This window comes from Panulirus ornatus, chromosome 15 (assembly GCF_036320965.1).
Source record: "Panulirus ornatus isolate Po-2019 chromosome 15, ASM3632096v1, whole genome shotgun sequence".
Classification (NCBI taxonomy): domain Eukaryota; kingdom Metazoa; phylum Arthropoda; class Malacostraca; order Decapoda; family Palinuridae; genus Panulirus; species Panulirus ornatus.
The window spans coordinates 24,898,826-24,918,748 of record NC_092238.1 but is presented as its reverse complement, the minus strand read 5'-3'; the positions used below and the strand labels follow the sequence as shown (position 1 = coordinate 24,918,748).

Genomic DNA, 19,923 nt, shown 5'->3' with positions numbered 1-19,923 from the left:
GTCCACACACGCACATATATACATATCTATACATTTCAATGTATACATATATATACATACAGACATATAAATATATACACATGTACATAATTCATACTTGCTGCCTTTATTCATTCCCATTGCCACCCTGCCACACATGAAATGACAACCCCCTCCCCCCACATGCGCGCGAGGTAGCGCTTGGAAAAGACAACAAAAGCCACATTCGTTCACACTCAGTCTCTACTGTCATGTATAATGCACCGAAACCACAGCTCCCTTTCCACATCCAGGCCCCAGATGCTTCACATGCCCTGGTTCAATCCGTTGACAGCACGTCGACCCCGGTATACCACATCGTTCCAATTCACTCTATTCCATGCACGCCTTTCACCCTCCTGCATGTTCAGGCCCTGATTGCTCAAAATCTTTTTCACTCCATCTTTCCACCTCCAATTTGGTCTCTCAATTCTCCTAGTTCCCTCCACCTCTGACACATATATCCTCTTAGGATGTTATTTGTAAGAAGATCGCTAATATTTGTGTGGAATTACAGTGTATGGAACAGGTCATTGGGAGGGTGTGGATTTTAAATAATAGTTATGGAGGAATTGGTTATGATTTTTGAAGAGGATTAATGTACTAAGGTGTGATTATGATGATATTTATGGGTGTACTGTTTGATGGGTCTGTCTGTGATGGTACATGGTTATACAGTCAGTCAAGGGTTGTTTATAATGTCTTTGTTGTGGTGTATAACCAGGCCTGATCCTTCCTTTATACTCTGTATGCTCAGAGAGTAGGTGTCTGACTGCTAAAGGGCCCCCTTAGACCCAACTTTTTTATGGCAGACTGTAGAAAGCAGGAAATGATGCCCCAGACACCATAGATTTTAATTTAGGGGGGGTAGGTTAAAGGATGGAAAGGCCCCAAAAGAGATTAGGGCCTCCAAAATGGTATGACCAGGCCTATGTATAAGGTATAACATGTTGAATACTCGTTATTGTTTAGTGGTAGTGTGTTGGGGGTTTGGTTGTGATATGTGTGGGACAGTAATTATTGTGATCATGTGCAGAAGCACAGTGCATATAGGGCATAGTTTTGCTTGTTAATGAAGTTATAGTGCTTAAGGATTGCTTGTGGTTGTGTTTAAAGTCACAGAGTGTGTGGAGCATGGGAGTAGTAAAATGTTTGATACAGATTTGAGGTCTGGTCTATGTACCTTCTCTATATGCCGAGGCAATAGTGGAAGCAATGTACAAAATATAGAGAAGGGAAAGATAGATGGGTAAGCATCAAGGAATTCGTAGAATAACTTGCCAGGCAAAATGCTCAGACAGCAGTAATATAATGTACCCACCACTTTAACAACAGGATTCCCAGAGGCCAAGTCGTGATGAGAGCTTTAGCATAGAATGGGAGGAGTTTGAAATGGCAGGCTCATCAAGCGGTGCAGAACAGAGTCCCCGCAAGGACTCCCAACATCAGATGCAACAGCATCAGCTGATTCAATCCCAGCAGCAGACTCTGGTTACACAGCAGACCAATGGCCATGGGCCACCCACCTCCAGGGAAAAGATGGAGTTCAAGGAGAAAGAGAAAGGAGCAGCACGGCGGAGACGAGACTCCTGGGATAACCCAGTAGAAGAAGGAAAATCCTTAGGTGTTGGCAAGCTAAAGATCTCCCGAGAAATGCGAGAGAAACTTGAGGCTCTTACTTCATCTCATCCATCAAGGTACGTAGATGCAAGTCATGTGATGTAATAATTAGTATCTTGTTAAGAAAAGCTGCTTTATGTATTTATCTACTGTACTTTTTGTTGTTTTTAGTCAGAAAGGTAATTCTAATGTGAAGTTAGAAATATAACAAGTGACTTATCTCTTTAGTCAAGAGATCAGCACCCGTCTTTCCATCTTATTCAAAAATATATTCCTTTCCATATGTGGGCTGATCTGATATTTTTTTGCATATTGCATGTAATAACACATCATTCATACATATGTATTTATAAGATATGTTATGTCTTCAGACATTACCCTACGTCTAATCCTACTTATTTCATTGATATACTTGAACTCCTTGTTATTATTCCATTGGCTTTCTTTTGATATCAGACTAAATTGATTCACACTGCAGTTTCTCATTTTTTCCTTAATATTATGACTTTTCCTTTTCTCGGGTAACTCAACTGCTTTCACAGCTTTATCTGAGAGTATACATATGAAGCAGAAGGCTTTGTATGCAACAGTTATGGATCTGGTGAAAGCATATGATAGGGTTGATAGATGACTTGTAGGTGTTAAGAATATATGGTGTGGAAGGAGAGCTGCAAGTAAGAGTGAGTTTTTATCAGGGTGCATGGAAGAGAAGAGAGTGGGCAGTTCCAAGTGAAGGTTGGTCTGTGGAAGGGGTTGTATATTGTCACTACATTTATTTTTTTTTTGTTTATGAATGATGTGATGAGGGAGATAAATGCAGGCAGCTAGTAGAGAGGGGTAGTATGTAATCCGTGGGGGATGATGGTGGCCTGGGAAGCAAGTCAGTTATTGTTTGCAGATGACACGGCACTGGTGGCAGATTCAAGAGAGAAACTGCGGAAGTTGGTGACTGAGTTTGGAAGAGAATGTTAAAGAGGGGAAGATGAGAGTAGATGTGAATAGGTTTAGCAGGGTAGAGGAACAGGTTAGTTGGAGTGTGAGTTTGAATAGGGAAAGATTAGAGAAAATGAAGACATCTGGGAGTGGACATGGCAGTAAATGGAACCAGGAAAGCATAACAGTCATAGGTTGGATAATGGAGTGAAGGTTCTGGAAGTATTGAAGAATGTATGAAAATAGACTTCATTATCTGGGAGGGAAAAAATTGGTGTTTGAAGGTATGTTAGTCCCAGCAGTGTTATATGGATGAAGATGTGAGGAGGAGGGTGGAGGTGTTGGAAATGAAATTACTAAAGACAATATGTGGTGTGAGATAATTTGATCAAGTAAGTAAAAAAAGGGTAAGAGAGAGAGATGTGGTATTAAAAAGAGTGTGGGTGAGAGGGCTTAAGAGAGTGTACTGAAGTGGTCTGGACACAAGGAGAGATTGACAGAGGATATATGTGACAGAATTGGTGGGAACAAGGAAAAGGTTGACAGAGAGAAATATGTGGCAGAAGTGGTTGGAGCAAGGAAAAGGGAGAGACTAAATTGGAGATGGAAGGATGGATTGAAAAAGATGTTAAGTCATCAGGGCCTGAACATGCAGGAGGGGAAATACATGCATGAGATAGAATGGATTGGAATGATGTGGTATACAGAGTTTAGCATACTCTGAATGGAGAACCAGGACATGTGAAGCGGCCAGAGTAAACCACTTTGAAAGGTATGTAGGCCATGGTTCTGGATAGAGAGCTATGGTATTTGTGCTCTACACATGACAGCTAGAGAATGGATGTGAGCAAATATGGCCTTAGTTCATCTGTTCCTGATGCTACCTTACTAATGTGGGAAATGGCGATCAAGTATGAAAAAAATTCATGTGAATTAATTGGTCAGTCATTGCTCAAAAATATTTGTATTGATATGGTCTGTAGTGCATCTGCTTGTGATTTTTGCCTCATGTACACTTACTTTTCCATAATATACTTTGCAATGCACCTTTAACTTAGTTGTAAACAAAGAGAAAGAACTAGTAATATGTATAATAAAAGATAGAAAATATATAATTTGATATTCTTGAATGAAATGTAGATAAAAAGCTTAAGATGACCAATAACAAGTAATGAAACAGATAACTTGCTTGGTAACTTCAAAGGTAAATACATTAGGTTAGATTGATATTTCCTCCATATCCATCAGAGCACAGAAAGGTCCAGTTGTACAGCAACAGCAACAACAGCAGCAACAGCAGCGAGGCATCAAGAAGCTGGAGGCTCACCGTCGTTTTTTGCTGCAGCACCAGTTAGAGGGTGACAAGTGGGACACCGTTGATTCCGTCAAATTAGTTACTTCTAAGACTGATAAAGGAGGATCTATTCCCCCACCTCCTCCAGTGGCACCCCCTAGTATGTATAACCGTCGAGCATCATCTCCAGCACCCTCCATGTCATCCCAGGAGAGCTCTCCTGTCATCCCACAGCCGAGATCTCCACCTCCACCCATCCAACCCTCAGGTTTCCACACTAGTGTTGAGTACCGTGGGGACAGCAGTGACCGTCGTACTTCTGTCTCTACAATGCACACAGAGAAGACAGAACATTTTGAGCGTAAGCAGACCACACATGATTATTCATGATTATTATTTATAGGCTTGAATGCTTACTTATTATAGAGATATCCCTCAACAAGGGATAGAGCTATATTGTGTTCATTTTGTCTTTATGAAGACAGTAATTTTTTTTCTCAAGTTCTGGTTTTTATTAGTATTGCTAATATGAACATAAGACAAACTGCAGACCAGTCTTGAGTTTGTTTGTTTTTTCATTGACTATCCCTTTGGGGTAAGGGAGAAAGAATTCTGTCTCCTCATTTCCGGCATGTCATAGGAGACAACAAAAGGGACAGGAGCAGGGGGGGGTTAGAACCTCCTCTCTTATATTTCAATTTCTTTAAGGTGGAACAGAAGAAGGAACCAAGTGGGGAGTGCCTCATCTTCCTTGAAGGTTCAGGCTTGGGTGTCTAAATGTGCCAGGTGTGTTGATGTATCCATGATAAGAAAGGAGAGAAAGGTTGTACGTTTGAGGAAAGAAACTTTGATGTTCTGGCTCTCAGTAAAAAAAAGCTCAAGGGTAAAGGGGAAAAATGGTTTGGAAATATCTTGTGAGTAAAGTCGGGTTGTTGAGAGGGCAAGAGCTAAAGAAGGGATAGGACTACTGCTGAAGCAGGAGTTGTGGGAATGCATGAAAGAGTCTAATGAAGTGAGATGTAGACTTATGAGGATGTATCCATCATGAGAAGAAAGGAGAGAAAGGTTGTATGTTTGTGGAAAGGAACTTGGATGTTCTGGCTCTCAGTGAAAAAAGCTCAAGGGTAAAGGGGAAAAATGGTTTGGAAATATCTTATGAGTAAAGTCGGGTTGTTGAGAGCGCAAGAGCTAAAGAGGGGATAGGACTACTGCTGAAGCAGGAGTTGTGGGAATGCATGAAAGAGTCTAATGAAGAATGAAGCGAGATATAGACTTATGAGGATGAAAATGAAAGTGGATTTTGAGAGATGGGTAATCATTAATGTTCATGCACCTGGCCATGAGAAGAAAGATCATGAGGGGCAAATCTTTTAAGGAGCAGCTGAGTGTGTGTGAGCAATTTTATCAGACACTGGGTATTAGCGATAGATGAGTTGAATGTGAAGGGTAGTAACGTGGCAGATAAGGGTTTATTTAGGGAGCATGGGTTATTCAGTTATGTAAATGAAAATGGTGAACAACTTATGGAGTTGTGTGCTGAAAAAGGACTGGTGATTGGGAATACCTGGTGTAAAAAGCATGACATACACAAGTGTACATATGTGAGTAGGAAAGGTGGTCACTGGGGAGTATCTGGTTACATACTAATTGGTAGGCTTGTATTTGAGAGACTGGTGGACATGAATTTGCTAAGTGGGGTAGCTCTTTGCATGTCTGATCATTACCTTGTGGAGGCTTGGGTGAAGATTTTTTTTTTTTTTTTTTTTGAAAAGAGTATACATTATGGGCAAAAAGAATGGTAAGAGTAAGAGAGCTTGGAAAAGAGATTTGTGTAAATAAATACTTTTGTGTAAATAAATGCTTTGAAGAATGTATGTGAGAAATACTTAGAAAAGCAAATGGATTTGTATGTAGCATTTATGGATCTGGAGAAGGCATATGATAGAGTTGATAGAGATGCTCTGTGGAAGGTATTAAGAATATATGGTGTGGGAGGAAAGTTGTTAGAAGCAGTGAAAAGTTTTTATCGAGGATGTAAGGCATGTGTACGTGTAGGAAGAGTGGAAAGTGATTGGTTCTCAGTGAATGTAGGTTTGCGGCAGGGGTGTGTGATGTCTCCATGGTTGTTTAATTTGTTTATGGATGGGGTTGTTAGGGAGGTGAATGCAAGAGTTTTGGAAAGAGGGGCAAGTATGAAGTCTGTTGGGGATGAGAGAGAGCTTGGGAAGTGAGTCAGTTGTTGTTCGCTGATGATACAGCACTGGTGGCTGATTCATGTGAGAAACTGCAGAAGCTGGTGACTGAGTTTGGTAAAGTGTGTGAAAGAAGAAAGTTAAGAGTAAATGTGAATAACAGCAAGGTTATTAGGTACAGTAGGGTTGAGGGTCAAGTCAATTGGGAGGTAAGTTTGAATGGAGAAAAACTGGAGGAAGTAAAGTGTTTTAGATATCTGGGAGTGGATCTGGCAGCGGATGGAACCATGGAAGCAGAAGTGGATCATAGGGTGGGGGAGGGGGCGAAAATTCTGGGAGCCTTGAAGAATGTGTGGAAGTCGAGAACATTATCTCGGAAAGCAAAAATGGGTATGTTTGAAGGAATAGTGGTTCCAACAATGTTGTATGGTTGCGAGGCGTGGGCTGTGGATAGAGTTGTGCGCAGGAGGATGGATGTGCTGGAAATGAGATGTTTGAGGACAATGTGTGGTGTGAGGTGGTTTGATCGAGTAAGTAACGTAAGGGTAAGAGAGATGTGTGGAAATAAAAAGAGCGTGGTTGAGAGAGAAGAAGAGGGTGTTTTGAAATGGTTTGGGCACATGGAGAGAATGAGTGAGGAAAGATTGACCAAGAGGATATATGTGTTGGAGGTGGAGGGAACGAGGAGAAGTAGGAGACCAAATTGGAGGTGGAAAGATGGAGTGAAAAAGATTTTGTGCGATCGGGGCCTGAACATGCAGGAGGGTGAAAGGAGGGCAAAGAATAGAGTGAATTGGATCGATGTGGTATACCGGGGTTGACGTGCTGTCAGTGGATTGAATCAGGGCATGTGAAGCGTCTGGGGTAAACCATGGAAAGCTGTGTAGGTATGTATATTTGCGTGTGTGGACGTATGTATATACATGTGTATGGGGGTGGGTTGGGCCATTTCTTTCGTCTGTTTCCTTGCGCTACCTCGCAAACGCGGGAGACAGCGACAAAGCAGAAAAAAAAAATACCAAAAGATATTAAGTGTAGATAAACAAAGGTGAGAGTACACAAAGTTAGGGAAGTGGGTAAGGAATGGTAGGTATTTAGGGAAGCAGCGCTGGCATGTGCAAGAGATGCGACTGACATGAGTAAGGTGGAAAGTAGACAGATTAGAAAGGGTAATGAGTGGTGGGATGACCGAGTAATGTTGGTAGTGAAAGAGAAAAGAAAGGTATGTGGATAGCAATTATAGGGAAGGATTACAAGTTATTGGTAGATATAAGAGAAGGTGGTATGAGGTCAAGAGGAAGGTACAGAGGTTGAAAAAAAATGTCCAATAAGAGTTGCGGTGAGTAAATATCATTAAACTTTTGGGGAAATTATAAGTTTTGGAAAGAGGATAAGTGTGTGTGAAAAACAGAACATGGGAACATTGGAGAAGGAAGCAAATGAGGAAGTAGTAACAGATAGTGATGAAGTGAGGAGAAAGAGAATGGTTGCACAAGCAAATGTGGCCTTTGTTTGTTCCTGGCACTGCCTTACTAATTTGGGAAACTGCAATCATGTATATAAGTGATAATCCTTTTGTGTATCTGACCCTTATTTCTTTACCGTTATAGCTTGATGTTACTGTGAGTCTGCTGAGAGATGGAGCCTTTAGGATCTTATCCGCTAAACTGTTCTCCATGTCATAAGCAGGCTTCTTTATATTAAAATCAGCTCAAGTCTTGTGATGGCTACATTCTTATTTTCTCTTGCTATATCCAATAAACCAATTATTGTATTTGAATAGGACAATTCAGATGAAATTTTCAACTGGTATTTTGATAATAGCAGATTTCCTTGTAAATAGGGGATGTGGAATTTAGAATTACAGCTGATGGATCACATAGCATTTTACTCATTTATATTCCTATTTCTTGATCATGCACAGTTGAGGAATCATCAGAATTCCTACAGCCAGTTGACAGTGCACCAGTGTTGGTTGACAAGGAGATGGAGAAACGATCATATGAGGCCATCAAAACACAGCTCTTGCCAGCCCCCCATGGTGCCCACATTACTTACGCTCGTGTCCCATGGTCACTCACGCTAAGGAAGGAGGTGAGGTCCAGTTCTGGGTCAATTCAAAACTTTTGCATGCTCAACTTATCTACCATTTGCTGCTGTATAAGTGTAGAGTTTTTGTAAATGTTACATTTACATCATTAATCCAATGATAATCCATTAACTATCTTTCACATAGTTTAAGGTTTAGATATTGTGAATAAAAGCATTAGGTGTTGTAAATGAATGCATCACATGAATATGTTGGAATTTTATTTGTCCATCTTTGGTTAAAAATTCAGATTGAGCTACCTAAATATACTTTTTTTTAATGTATCTCCTGTAGTCTTTGTTTTGAGCCAGAAATGCCTCTTTTATAAGTACATATCATAGTTTTCCTTTACTTTTTATATGAAATTGAATTGTGTTTTACTTTGTCTTACTCTACCAGTGGCTTAACATCCATAGTCACTATATCTAAAACAGATTGTTTTCAATTAATTTAAACTTTTTTTGTGAACTAAATGCATAACTAATACTACCTTAATTTGCATTAGATTTAGTTTTTTCTCTTCCCAGTTTTTATTGAGCTGGAGATTCACTGTTTTTATAATTTTCTGATTTCTTACTAAAGATTATTATTTGGTAAAGTGGCTGTGATCTTGTCAGCCTGCAGAATCTGACTTAGTTTTGTGTTATGGACTGAAGTTATATATGTGAGCATTGTACATTATCAACTGTTTTCTGCCAGCTGTTCACCCCAGGAGAGAACCTACATGGAGAGGCACTTCACCTGGTGTTCTGTCAAGTAGTCCTTGATGTATATGCTGGCAACACACCCAGGATCACCCATGAACAACGTACACAGATGAGGAAGGTCAGTCAACTCATTTTTTTTGTGTGATAGAAGTGTTTTGTATAAGAATTCCACTTTTTTTGCCTGTCATTTATTGAACTATGATATAGCTTAGTGTGAACATATTGCTGATATAGTTGTGTGATCGTTTTTGTGTGTGCTAAGTTCTTGAAGAGGTCAGTCATGGTTTGTTTTACCTGTATTTTCATAATAAATCAAAAGATCAACATAGCATGGACACAAACGCATCCTGATGTCCTCTAGACTGTTAGAAAATTTGACGTAAAATGGTCAGAAGTTAGGGTTACACAGTCAGTATTGACTGTAAGTTAAATCAGTATTGACTGTGAGTGAAATTATCAATGGTGTATCCACAGGGTTATCATAAATCATACTTTAGCCATGTTGATTTTTTGCTGAAAGTACCTAAAGTCAAAGTTGTCATGAGTGAGTATTAAAGATGAATACATTCTAGTTTTGTTTGGAGGGTTTAGGAGCTCATGTTATTCATCAGTGAGCTGCACTACATTGCTGTAAAATAACATAAAAGAGAACTTAAAAGCAGTAGTAAATACAAAGAAGTGCATATAGAATTATTGTCAGTAGCTATTAGGATGTAGTGCATACAAGTCAAAGAAAGTTGTATGTGCTGTGTTGATTCTAGATTAGGATGAGTGCTTTATTCTGAAAAAAGTTTATTTTTGACTTTATAAGAAGTGACTGGATGATACTGAATAAGTTAACACTTTCTCATTTGTTTGTGGCTTATGGACAAGGGAATTGTATGTGCTATCTTTGAATCAGAAGTTTTTAGTTGTGTTTGATGAAAATAGATGGGTTCTAATCTTTCTTTTCTTTTGGTGCAGATGTTGGACAACCGAGGTATTACGCCCAACAACACTTTTTCACCACACCACAAGAACTCTGTTAAGAAAGAGATTATTGACCTGGCTAAGTCATGGCCCCTCTATTTTGCTGCCATCTTTCCTGTCACTGTAAGTCTGTCATTGTGTCAGGTTGAAATGCATATTTGATACAGTTCACCCATAGTTATTTGTTTATGATGTAGTAGAAATATTGGTGTTTTATGATCAACATATGACAAATGCTTCCAACATTGTAAACTTATGACAGCAAATTCCTCAAATGTTGTACACATATAGTTATAAGGCAGAATGATTTGTGACTTTTGTGTATCAGAATTAGTCTGCACTTTCAAAGATTTATGTGCATTTTTCTTTTTTTTTTTCCACAGTGATTAATGAATGCAAGGATCTTGTAATTCTTCTTATCTAAAGAATTGCACCCAAGAGGTTGTTGGACATTTGCAAGCTTGTACAATTATGATGTGGATGAGAGTGTGAATGAAATGTCATTAGTAGTGAGCAGACAGGGAGGGTTGAGAAACGAATGAATTGTATCAGAATGACAGACTTTTGGTTACTGATGTTGATGGTTAAGTACAGTCATAAATGCCGTAGTAATGGACTGTTGAGAATGTTTTCAGTAGAATTGTACATCCGTATAACATTGGTCAGGGAACCATGGATGCTATTTGCTAGTGGTGTGTCAGATGTACAGACCTCTAAGGTTTTAAACATTGATTTTTGCTTATCAATTTACAGTAAAGAGGTAGGCAAAGTATTGAAGTTATTTGCAATTGGCCATCAAAACAATCATGGATATGAAGCCTAGTTGCTCTTGCATGCTTTACCAGGTATGAAGCTCAGAAAGAAAGGAACTTTTTATACTTTTTAGCTCCTGCTGCTTCACAAAGTGTATGCAGGAGATTTTGTCATCACCCTGGTGTCTGCTTGTGTGCCTTTGGATACATCCTTGTTAGTATGATAACTTTAGAACAATACATGTTTGAAACGTCATACTTAGGTTATGGGTACCCCATATGGAGGTGACAGAGTTCTGTAATAAGATTTTGGACACATTTTTTAATTAATATGACTAGAGTGCTGAATGCTGGGGAGTTTAGATTTATAACAGATGTATAGTGTATTATATAAAGACAAATAGTTACACAATTTTTGGGGGGGCAGGACATAGGCAACACAAGTGCATCTTGTAATATGAATAGAAAATGAACTAGAGTTGGGGTGAGAGAGTATCATTAAATTTTAGGGAGAATAAAAAGATGTTCTGGAAGGAGGTAAATAAAGTGCGTAAGACAAGGGAGCAAATGGGAACTTCAGTGAAGGGCGCAAATGGGGAGGTGATAACAAGTAGTGGTGATGTGAGAAGGAGATGGAGTGAGTATTTTGAAGGTTTGTTGAATGTGTTTGATGATAGAGTGGCAGATATAGGGTGTTTTGGTCGAGGTGGTGTGCAAAGTGAGAGGGTTAGGGAAAATGATTTGGTAAACAGAGAAGAGGTAGTAAAAGCTTTGCGGAAGATGAAAGCCGGCAAGGCAGCAGGTTTGGATGGTATTGCAGTGGAATTTATTAAAAAAGGGGGTGACTGTATTGTTGACTGGTTGGTAAGGTTATTTAATGTATGTATGACTCATGGTGAGATGCCTGAGGATTGGCGGAATGCGTGCATAGTGCCAATGTACAAAGGCAAAGGGGATAAGAGTGAGTGCTCAAATTACAGAGGTATAAGTTTGTTGAGTATTCCTGGCAAATTGTATGGGAGGGTATTGATTGAGAGGGTGAAGGCATGTACAGAGCATCAGATTGGGGGAAGAGCAGTGTGGTTTCAGAAGTGGTAGAGGATGTGTGGATCAGGTGTTTGCTTTGAAGAATGTATATGAGAAATACTTAGAAAAGCAAATGGATTTGTATGTAGCATTTATGGATCTGGAGAAGGCATATGATAGAGTTGATAGAGATGCTCTGTGGAAGGTATTAAGAATATATGGTGTGGGAGGCAAGTTGTTAGAAGCAGTGAAAAGTTTTTATCGAGGATGTAAGGCATGTGTACGTGTAGGAAGAGAGGAAAGTGATTGGTTCTCAGTGAATGTAGGTTTGCGGCAGGGGTGTGTGATGTCTCCATGGTTGTTTAATTTGTTTATGGATGGGGTTGTTAGGGAGGTGAATGCAAGAGTTTTGGAAAGAGGGGCAAGGATGAAGTCTGTTGGGGATGAGAGAGCTTGGGAAGTGAGTCAGTTGTTGTTCGCTGATGATACAGCGCTGGTGGCTGATTCATGTGAGAAACTGCAGAAGCTGGTGACTGAGTTTGGTAAAGTGTGTGAAAGAAGAAAGTTAAGAGTAAATGTGAATAAGAGCAAGGTTATTAGGTACAGTAGGGTTGAGGGTCAAGTCAATTGGGAGGTGAGTTTGAATGGAGAAAAACTGGAGGAAGTAAAGTGTTTTAGATATCTGGGAGTGGATCTGGCAGCGGATGGAAACATGGAAGCGGAAGTGGATCATAGGGTGGGGGAGGGGGCGAAAATTCTGGGAGCCTTGAAGAATGTGTGGAAGTCGAGAACATTATCTCGGAAAGCAAAAATGGGCATGTTTGAAGGAATAGTGGTTCCAACAATGTTGTATGGTTGCGAGGCGTGGACTATGGATAGAGTTGTGCGCAGGAGGATGGATGTGCTGGAAATGAGATGTTTGAGGACAATGTGTGGTGTGAGGTGGTTTGATCGAGTAAGTAACGTAAGGGTAAGAGAGATGTGTGGAAATAAAAAGAGCGTGGTTGAGAGAGGAGAAGAGGGTGTTTTGAAATGGTTTGGTCACATGGAGAGAATGAGTGAGGAAAGATTGACCAAGAGGATATATGTGTTGGAGGTGGAGGGAACGAGGAGAAGAGGGAGACCAAATTGGAGGTGGAAAGATGGAGTGAAAAAGATTTTGTGTGATCGGGGCCTGAACATGCAGGAGGGTGAAAGGAGGGCAAGGAATAGAGTGAATTGGAGCGATGTGGTATACCGGGGTTGACGTGCTGTCAGTGGATTGAATCAGGGCATGTGAAGCGTCTGGGGTAAACCATGGAAAGCTGTGTAGGTATGTATATTTGCGTGTGTGGACGTATGTATATACATGTGTATGGGGGTGGGTTGGGCCATTTCTTTCGTCTGTTTCCTTGCGCTACCTCGCAAACGCGGGAGACAGCAACAAAGCAAAAAAAAAAAAAAAAAATGAGCTATTGGGAGACCATGACAAAGTGTTATTGACGTCATAATCCTGTTAGAGATAGGAATCCTGATAGAGACTTGATGATTACTTTAAAAATACTGTTGAATCAATTCAAATGTTTCTCTCTGTACTTGTTTAGATTATATAATGATAGTTCATTTGAATTCTAGGTGAATGCTAGTTTAATAGCAGAGTCATAACAGACATGATAGACACTGATGAAAACCTGATGAAAGGACTGGAAGAAAAGTGATGAGAAATTAAGTAATATACTTCATGAAATAAAGTAGCATGTTGCTTGGCTTCTGAGCAAAAAATTATGAATGGTAGCTTATGATATTATTGATGATAATATTTTTTTTTATTCCTAATTGTGTTTCTTACTTTAGTGAGGTAGCATAAGGAACAAATGAGCTTTGGCCTCATTTGTTTGTATCCAAACTGTCATGCATTGGAGTAAGTTATTGAAACAAGAGGTTTATGTTATCATCATTATTATTTTTCTTTCTTGCTGATAATATTATTCCATTTTGATTATTATTATTGTACTTAGCATTACAATCTTTATCATTTTATTTTTTCCTTCCTTCAGTTATGATTATTGTATACTTGTGTCTCCTCCTAGGGATCACGTAAGGCTGGGGAAGTTGAGATGCTGGCTGTTTCTCACTCTGGAATCAGGTTGCTACGACGTGACCATGCTCATCTAACCGTCCTCAGCACTTATAAGTAAGTCCAGCTCATTCTGTTGCCAGGTTTTGTTGTTGTTTCTTTTGATTGTTGTTTCTTTTGAGGATATGGCACCCATATTACTGACCATCCAGCAGTCAATAGCCATTAAGTGCACCACACATACACTGTAAACATTATGACAAATGTTTTTATGAATGGGGTTACACTAAGGCCACATGATTGGTCATATTCTGTCATTAATCCTGGACCCATAGGTCTTGTTATTAACTCATTACTGAAAGATATACGTCATAGAATTTGTCTGTTGATGCACATTATTTACACGTGTTAATTCAAACCATTCTTGAGTTTTTACTGCATACACTTTCATGTACATATACTAATAAATGTCTTGCTTGCATTTTCCCAAACATTTATATGTACAACTCTCATATGCCTACTCTTTCAGTTATATCCTTCGCATCTGCTTATACTCTTATTTGGTTTCTCTCTCCTACCCTTACACTCGTATGGTCCACTTTGCCCATGCTCTCACGTGCCACTTGCACCTGCTGACATTCATATTGGCCACTCCCCCACTGGCTTTATTTGTGACTGTCCTCTCTTGCTTGGTTATGCTCCCACCTGACCACAATCTCACCTGCCTAACTCTTCTGGCCTAATACTCATCCAGCCCTCTTCATCTGTTCACTGTCACTTGGCCACTTATTTGTATTGTGAACAACTAATCACTCTCACCCAGAAATAGTATAGGCCTGCTATGCTCACCTGCCCTTATTTCCAAATTTAGCACTGTCGAGAGCCAACATTTTTCTGCTAGCAGTCCACATCTGGTCACTTACATACGGTCAAGCTCTCGCCTGGTGACACTATTTGGGCTGACCCTCCCTTCTTACGTGTGTCTTGTCCTACCCTTACTTGGCCACTCTCCTTTGAATTATGATCACCTGGCTATTTGCAGAGCCCTTCACATGGCTGCACTCTCACCTGCCCAGACTTACCTACCCACATTTTCGCTTGTACCAAATACCATCCCTTCTGGGCTTTACTCTCATTTAGCCCATTCACATCTGGCTGCTCTTGTTAAGCCATGCTCATGTTGTGGCTCTATAACCTAAGTTAATCTTGATATCCCACAGAAAATTTTTTCATTCTCTTACAACAATGCATGATAACATTCTCACTCTTATAGATCATAGTGTTTTACACGTAATCGAGTGGTTTATACTTTTTTTTTTGCTTCTAGAAAATTGTGTGATGTGATGTTTTATACCTTTTGTAACATGGTAATGTCTGACTTCATGATGAATGTGCTGCTGACGTCACGAATCTTACACTCACAATCTTGTGAGGTGTTTAGCCCTTGTAATCTATTAGTAGTAGCTACCACACTATAGCAATCAGGCTTGTAACATTGTTTATGTGTTTGGTTAGGACAGTGGAGGAGGCTGAGTGTCCACGAGCCGGGTCACTGCGGCTGGTTGTGGCTGGGGGCAACAGGATGCTGCTACACACCCCACGTGCCAGGCAGATTGCTGTCATCTTGGCAAAGTACATCGTTGTCCATCCTGTGAGTACCCTCCCTCTGTTTCCTCTGAATTAATTGATTTCTCTATTTTTTTCATACATATTCGCCATTTCCTGCATTAGCGAGGTAGCGTTAGGAACAGAGGACTGAGCCTAAGAGGGAATATCCTCCCTTGGACCCCTTCTGTTCCTTTTTTTTTTCTTGGAAAAGTAAAAAATGGGAGGGGAGGATTTCCAGCCCCTTTATTATTGATTTTTTATTATTATTAAACTTGATTGCTGTTTCCCACATCAGCAAGGTAGCACCAGGAAACAGACGAAGAAAGATCCATCCACTTATATAGACACATGTATACATACATGCACATATATACACAATACATACATATACATATCAACATATACATAGCTTTGTTAAAATATCACTGTTTTTCAAGATGGACTTTTAAGTGTTCATCCACAGAAATTTTTGAAGTATAGATAAGAAGGTAAAAGAAGTTATTTACTGGCATTGGCTGTGTATGTAAGGTTTTATAAAAGCATTTTGAAAGTTTAGAAGACGCTTGGACAGACTCAAAAATGGTGTAATATGAGAATCTCAACCAGAAAGTGGTGTTTTAGTTCATTACACAGGAATGTGTATCAATTCAACAATAATATTGTGTATCAGGATACATCTATACACACATATACTTGACCAGGTGTTTTAGTTCATTACACAGGAATATGTAAAAACTCAAGGGATGATACTGTGCATCAGCACACACCTAAACACCCAACATATAGTTGATCAATACTGGAATATAACTGTGGTTACTGCACTTTTGTAAGTACAGAGATTTAGTGGAGAGAATTAAGAGAAGGAAAGCAAAGATGATATCTAGATAAAGAGAACTGAGCTACAATGAGAGATTGAATACCATATGTTTGCCCATCATGGAGAAGAGTTAGGAGTGACCTAATTACAACCTTCATGTGATGTAATGAGAGCATAACCAAAGGTCACAACAAAAAGTGAGAGAAGAAGTTTGTCAGAAAAGACGAAGTACATTTTATATCTTTATAGTTTGATCTACAAGCACGAAAGATTCCCTGGGAGTATTTGGATCAGGGTTGGGTTTGCATCCTCATAATTTAATGAAAGGATAATATTCTATACTTACTCTTTGAGAACGAATAGAGTATTCATAGCTAGTGCTCCTAAAACGGGTCCATGCTTTAGCTGCTGTGTTGAACTTCACATAGTACAAAGCTTCCACTACCTCTTTTTTCACCATGCATACCTCCAAGTGCAAAACACCACACATCTGTCATGGATGGAACCATGGAAGCGGAAGTGGATCATAGGGTGGGGGAGGGGGCGAAAATCCTGGGGGCCTTGAAGAATGTGTGGAAGTCGAGAACATTATCTCGGAAAGCAAAAATGGGAATGTTTGAAGGAATAGTGGTTCCAACAATGTTGTATGGTTGCGAGGCGTGGGCTATGGATAGAGTTGTGCGCAGGAGGATGGATGTGCTGGAAATGAGATGTTTGAGGACAATGTGTGGTGTGAGGTGGTTTGATCGAGTGAGTAACGTAAGGGTAAGAGAGATGTGTGGAAATAAAAAGAGCGTGGTTGAGAGAGCAGAAGAGGGTGTTTTGAAGTGGTTTGGGCACATGGAGAGGATGAGTGAGGAAAGATTGACCAAGAGGATATATGTGTCGGAGGTGGAGGGAACAAGGAGAAGAGGGAGACCAAATTGGAGGTGGAAAGATGGAGTGAAAAAGATTTTGCGTGATCGGGGCCTGAACATGCAGGAGGGTGAAAGGAGGGCAAGGAATAGAGTGAATTGGAGCGATGTGGTATACCGGGGTTGACGTGCTGTCAGTGGATTGAAGCAGGGCATGTGAAGCGTCTGGTGGTAAACCATGGAAAGCTGTGTAGGTATGTATATTTGCGTGTGTGGACGTATGTATATACATGTGTATGGGGGGGGTTGGGCCATTTCTTTCGTCTGTTTCCTTGCGCTACCTCGCAAACGCGGGAGACAGCGACAAAGTATAATAAAAAAAAAAAAAATCTGTCATCAAATCATTGAACACATTCAGTGGTCCTTCAAAATACTCACTTTATCTTCTCTTCCCCTCGTCTTTGCCCGTGACCTCTTTCCCATTGGCCCCTTGACTGATGTGCCCTTTCCTTACACTGTTAACTTCCCTTCATACTATTTTCTTCTTCTTTCCAAAGTTTGTTTATATCTCATATCTCGTAATACTTCCCCTGACCGATAGATACCAAGTAATTACGAAAGGAATAATAAAAAATTCATCAAATGTATAATCATTCAAATGCTTAATTACAGAACTCATTGAGCCCCAAACATTTCAGTCTTAGATTCTTATTGGGCATGAAAAATAGACCTTGAAATGGGATTTTCAAGAAAATCTATAAACCTAAGAAAAATCGCAGGTAATAGAATAGTTCAGGGTATTTTTTGTCTGAAAAATTTGTTCTTTCAGAATTTATATATAACATATTGAAAGACTACTATACTTAAAATTAACTTGGGAAATATCTCACAAAGCTTCCCCTAATTGATACATGCCAAGTAAGTACAAAATGAGTAATCAAAAAGTTCTATAAAACTAAGAAAAGTACCAAAAGTCGCAGGTAATAAATAGTTTGGGGTATTTATTTCCCGAAAAACTTTTTCCTTAAGAATTGAAATCCAATAAAAGGCTTCTATCCTTGAAATTATCATGGGATATATCTCATAAAGCTTCCCCTGACCCGATACATGGCAAGAAAATACAAAATGAATAATCGAAAAGTCCTTCAACATTTCAACCTCAGATTCTTAATGAGCATGAAATATAGACATAATGAGATTTTCAAGAAAATCTGTAAACCTAAGAAAAATAACAAGTCACAGTTAACAGTTCAAGGTGTTTTTTAACCCAAAAAACATGCAATCATTTAAATGCTGTAATAACAGGACTCATTACCCCAGAAATGACATTTCAACTTTAGATTCTTATTGAGTATGAAAAATAATTTCAAAAGTTATTTTAAATACAGAAACAACAAGACAACATTTTTAACCTTAGATTCTTATTGAGCATGAAAAATAGCCCTTATACTCAGGTTTTAAAGAAAATATATAAACTTAAGAAAAATACCAAAAATCACAGACAATTCAGGATATTTTTTTGTCCGAAAATACCTTTTCTTTCAAAATTGAAGGATAACAAATATAAAGCTTTTATCCTTTAAATGATCATGGGAAATATATCCTTTAGTAACTTTGTTTCATAAAATTCCATGTAAAGATTACTTAATACAGGTGAAAGAGGGTTACCTATTGCCATACCAAATTTTGGAGGATAATATTCTCATTCCAGTCAATGTTCCTAAGGGCATTACATATTTGCAGTCCAGAGTTTATTGATGATGAGTTTTGAGAAGATATATTCTATTGGATCCAAGTTAAAGTATCCTAGATTTTTCATTGAGAAATCCCTTAAGTTGAATAAGAAATCATTCTATGGAGTTGAACCCAAACCTCCCTTGGAAACTAAGAACTTTTTAGTTCTCCTTTTTAATATTGATTTTACTCTACTTCCCATATTGCTTAAATTCTTTGATGTAAATGCTGCCTTCAGCAACAACAATACTATAAAGAATAGAATTCACCAGAAAGTTATGCAGGATGCATCTATAGAGTATCACATAGAGCTTGTGATGTTTTATGTTGGGCAGACTGTTAAGGATCTTTCTGTTAGACATAAGCAACACATGTATAGTATAAGAACAGGACAAGAATAAAATGCCCTGTTTGTTCGTGTTAGAAATTGTGATCATTGTAGTGACTGGAGTAATGCCACCTCAGTTATTAACTCTCTCCTGTACCACTGGAAATACCATTGAATCTTCTATTATTAAAAAACACAAAGAATTGTATCATTGACATTAGTGAAGGTCTATACAAATTGGATAGCTTTATTTTTGATGAAATTTGTAAACAGCTCTCCTTCTTGTCCACATAATAGATTTATGATACGCATGTTGCCAGACTTGAACGCACCAGACCTCCATTCGGGTAATCACTTGTTTATCAAATGGTGTCATAGCAACTTATCTTCGTTGTATATTCTCTGTTCCTTCTTTTGCAAAAGTCAAAACTGGATGGAAGGATTTCCAGCCCCCGCTCCCTCCCATACCCCCATACACATGTCTTGATTCAATCCACTGACAGCACGTCAACCTCGGTATACCACATCGATCCAATTCACTCTATTCCTTGCCCTCCTTTCACCCTCCTGCATGTTCAGGCCCCGATCACATAAAATCTTTTTCACTCCATCTTTCCACCTCCAATTTGGTCTTCCACTTCTCCTCGTTCCCTCCACCTCCGACACATATATCCTCTTGGTCAATCTTTCCTCACTCATTCTCTCCATGTGCCCAAACCATTTCAAAACACCCTCTTCTCCTCTCTCAACCACGCTCTTTTTATTTCCACACATCTCTCTTACCCTTACGTTACTTACTTGATCAAACCACCTTACACCACACATTGTCCTCAAACATCTCATTTCCAGCACATCCATCCTCCTGCGCACAACTCTATCCATAGCCCACGCCTCGCAACCATACAACATTGTTGGAACCACTATTC

The 19,923-nt window shown here is 39.3% G+C and overlaps 1 protein-coding gene across 6 annotated transcripts in view; it reads left to right on the top strand.

Annotated features, from left to right (window-relative positions):
- Myo10A (Myosin 10A) overlaps positions 1 to 19,923 on the top strand; it is a 230,012-nt gene that overhangs the window by 139,320 nt on the left and 70,769 nt on the right. For all 6 annotated transcript variants that reach the window (XM_071670627.1, XM_071670625.1, XM_071670624.1 and 3 more), the window contains 7 exons: positions 1,354 to 1,715; positions 3,820 to 4,226; positions 7,982 to 8,151; positions 8,846 to 8,971; positions 9,817 to 9,945; positions 13,670 to 13,773; positions 15,172 to 15,307. In XM_071670627.1, the coding sequence (XP_071526728.1) occupies positions 1,354 to 1,715; positions 3,820 to 4,226; positions 7,982 to 8,151; positions 8,846 to 8,971; positions 9,817 to 9,945; positions 13,670 to 13,773; positions 15,172 to 15,307 (1,434 nt within the window). The remainder of the gene's footprint in view (positions 1 to 1,353; positions 1,716 to 3,819; positions 4,227 to 7,981; positions 8,152 to 8,845; positions 8,972 to 9,816; positions 9,946 to 13,669; positions 13,774 to 15,171; positions 15,308 to 19,923) is intronic.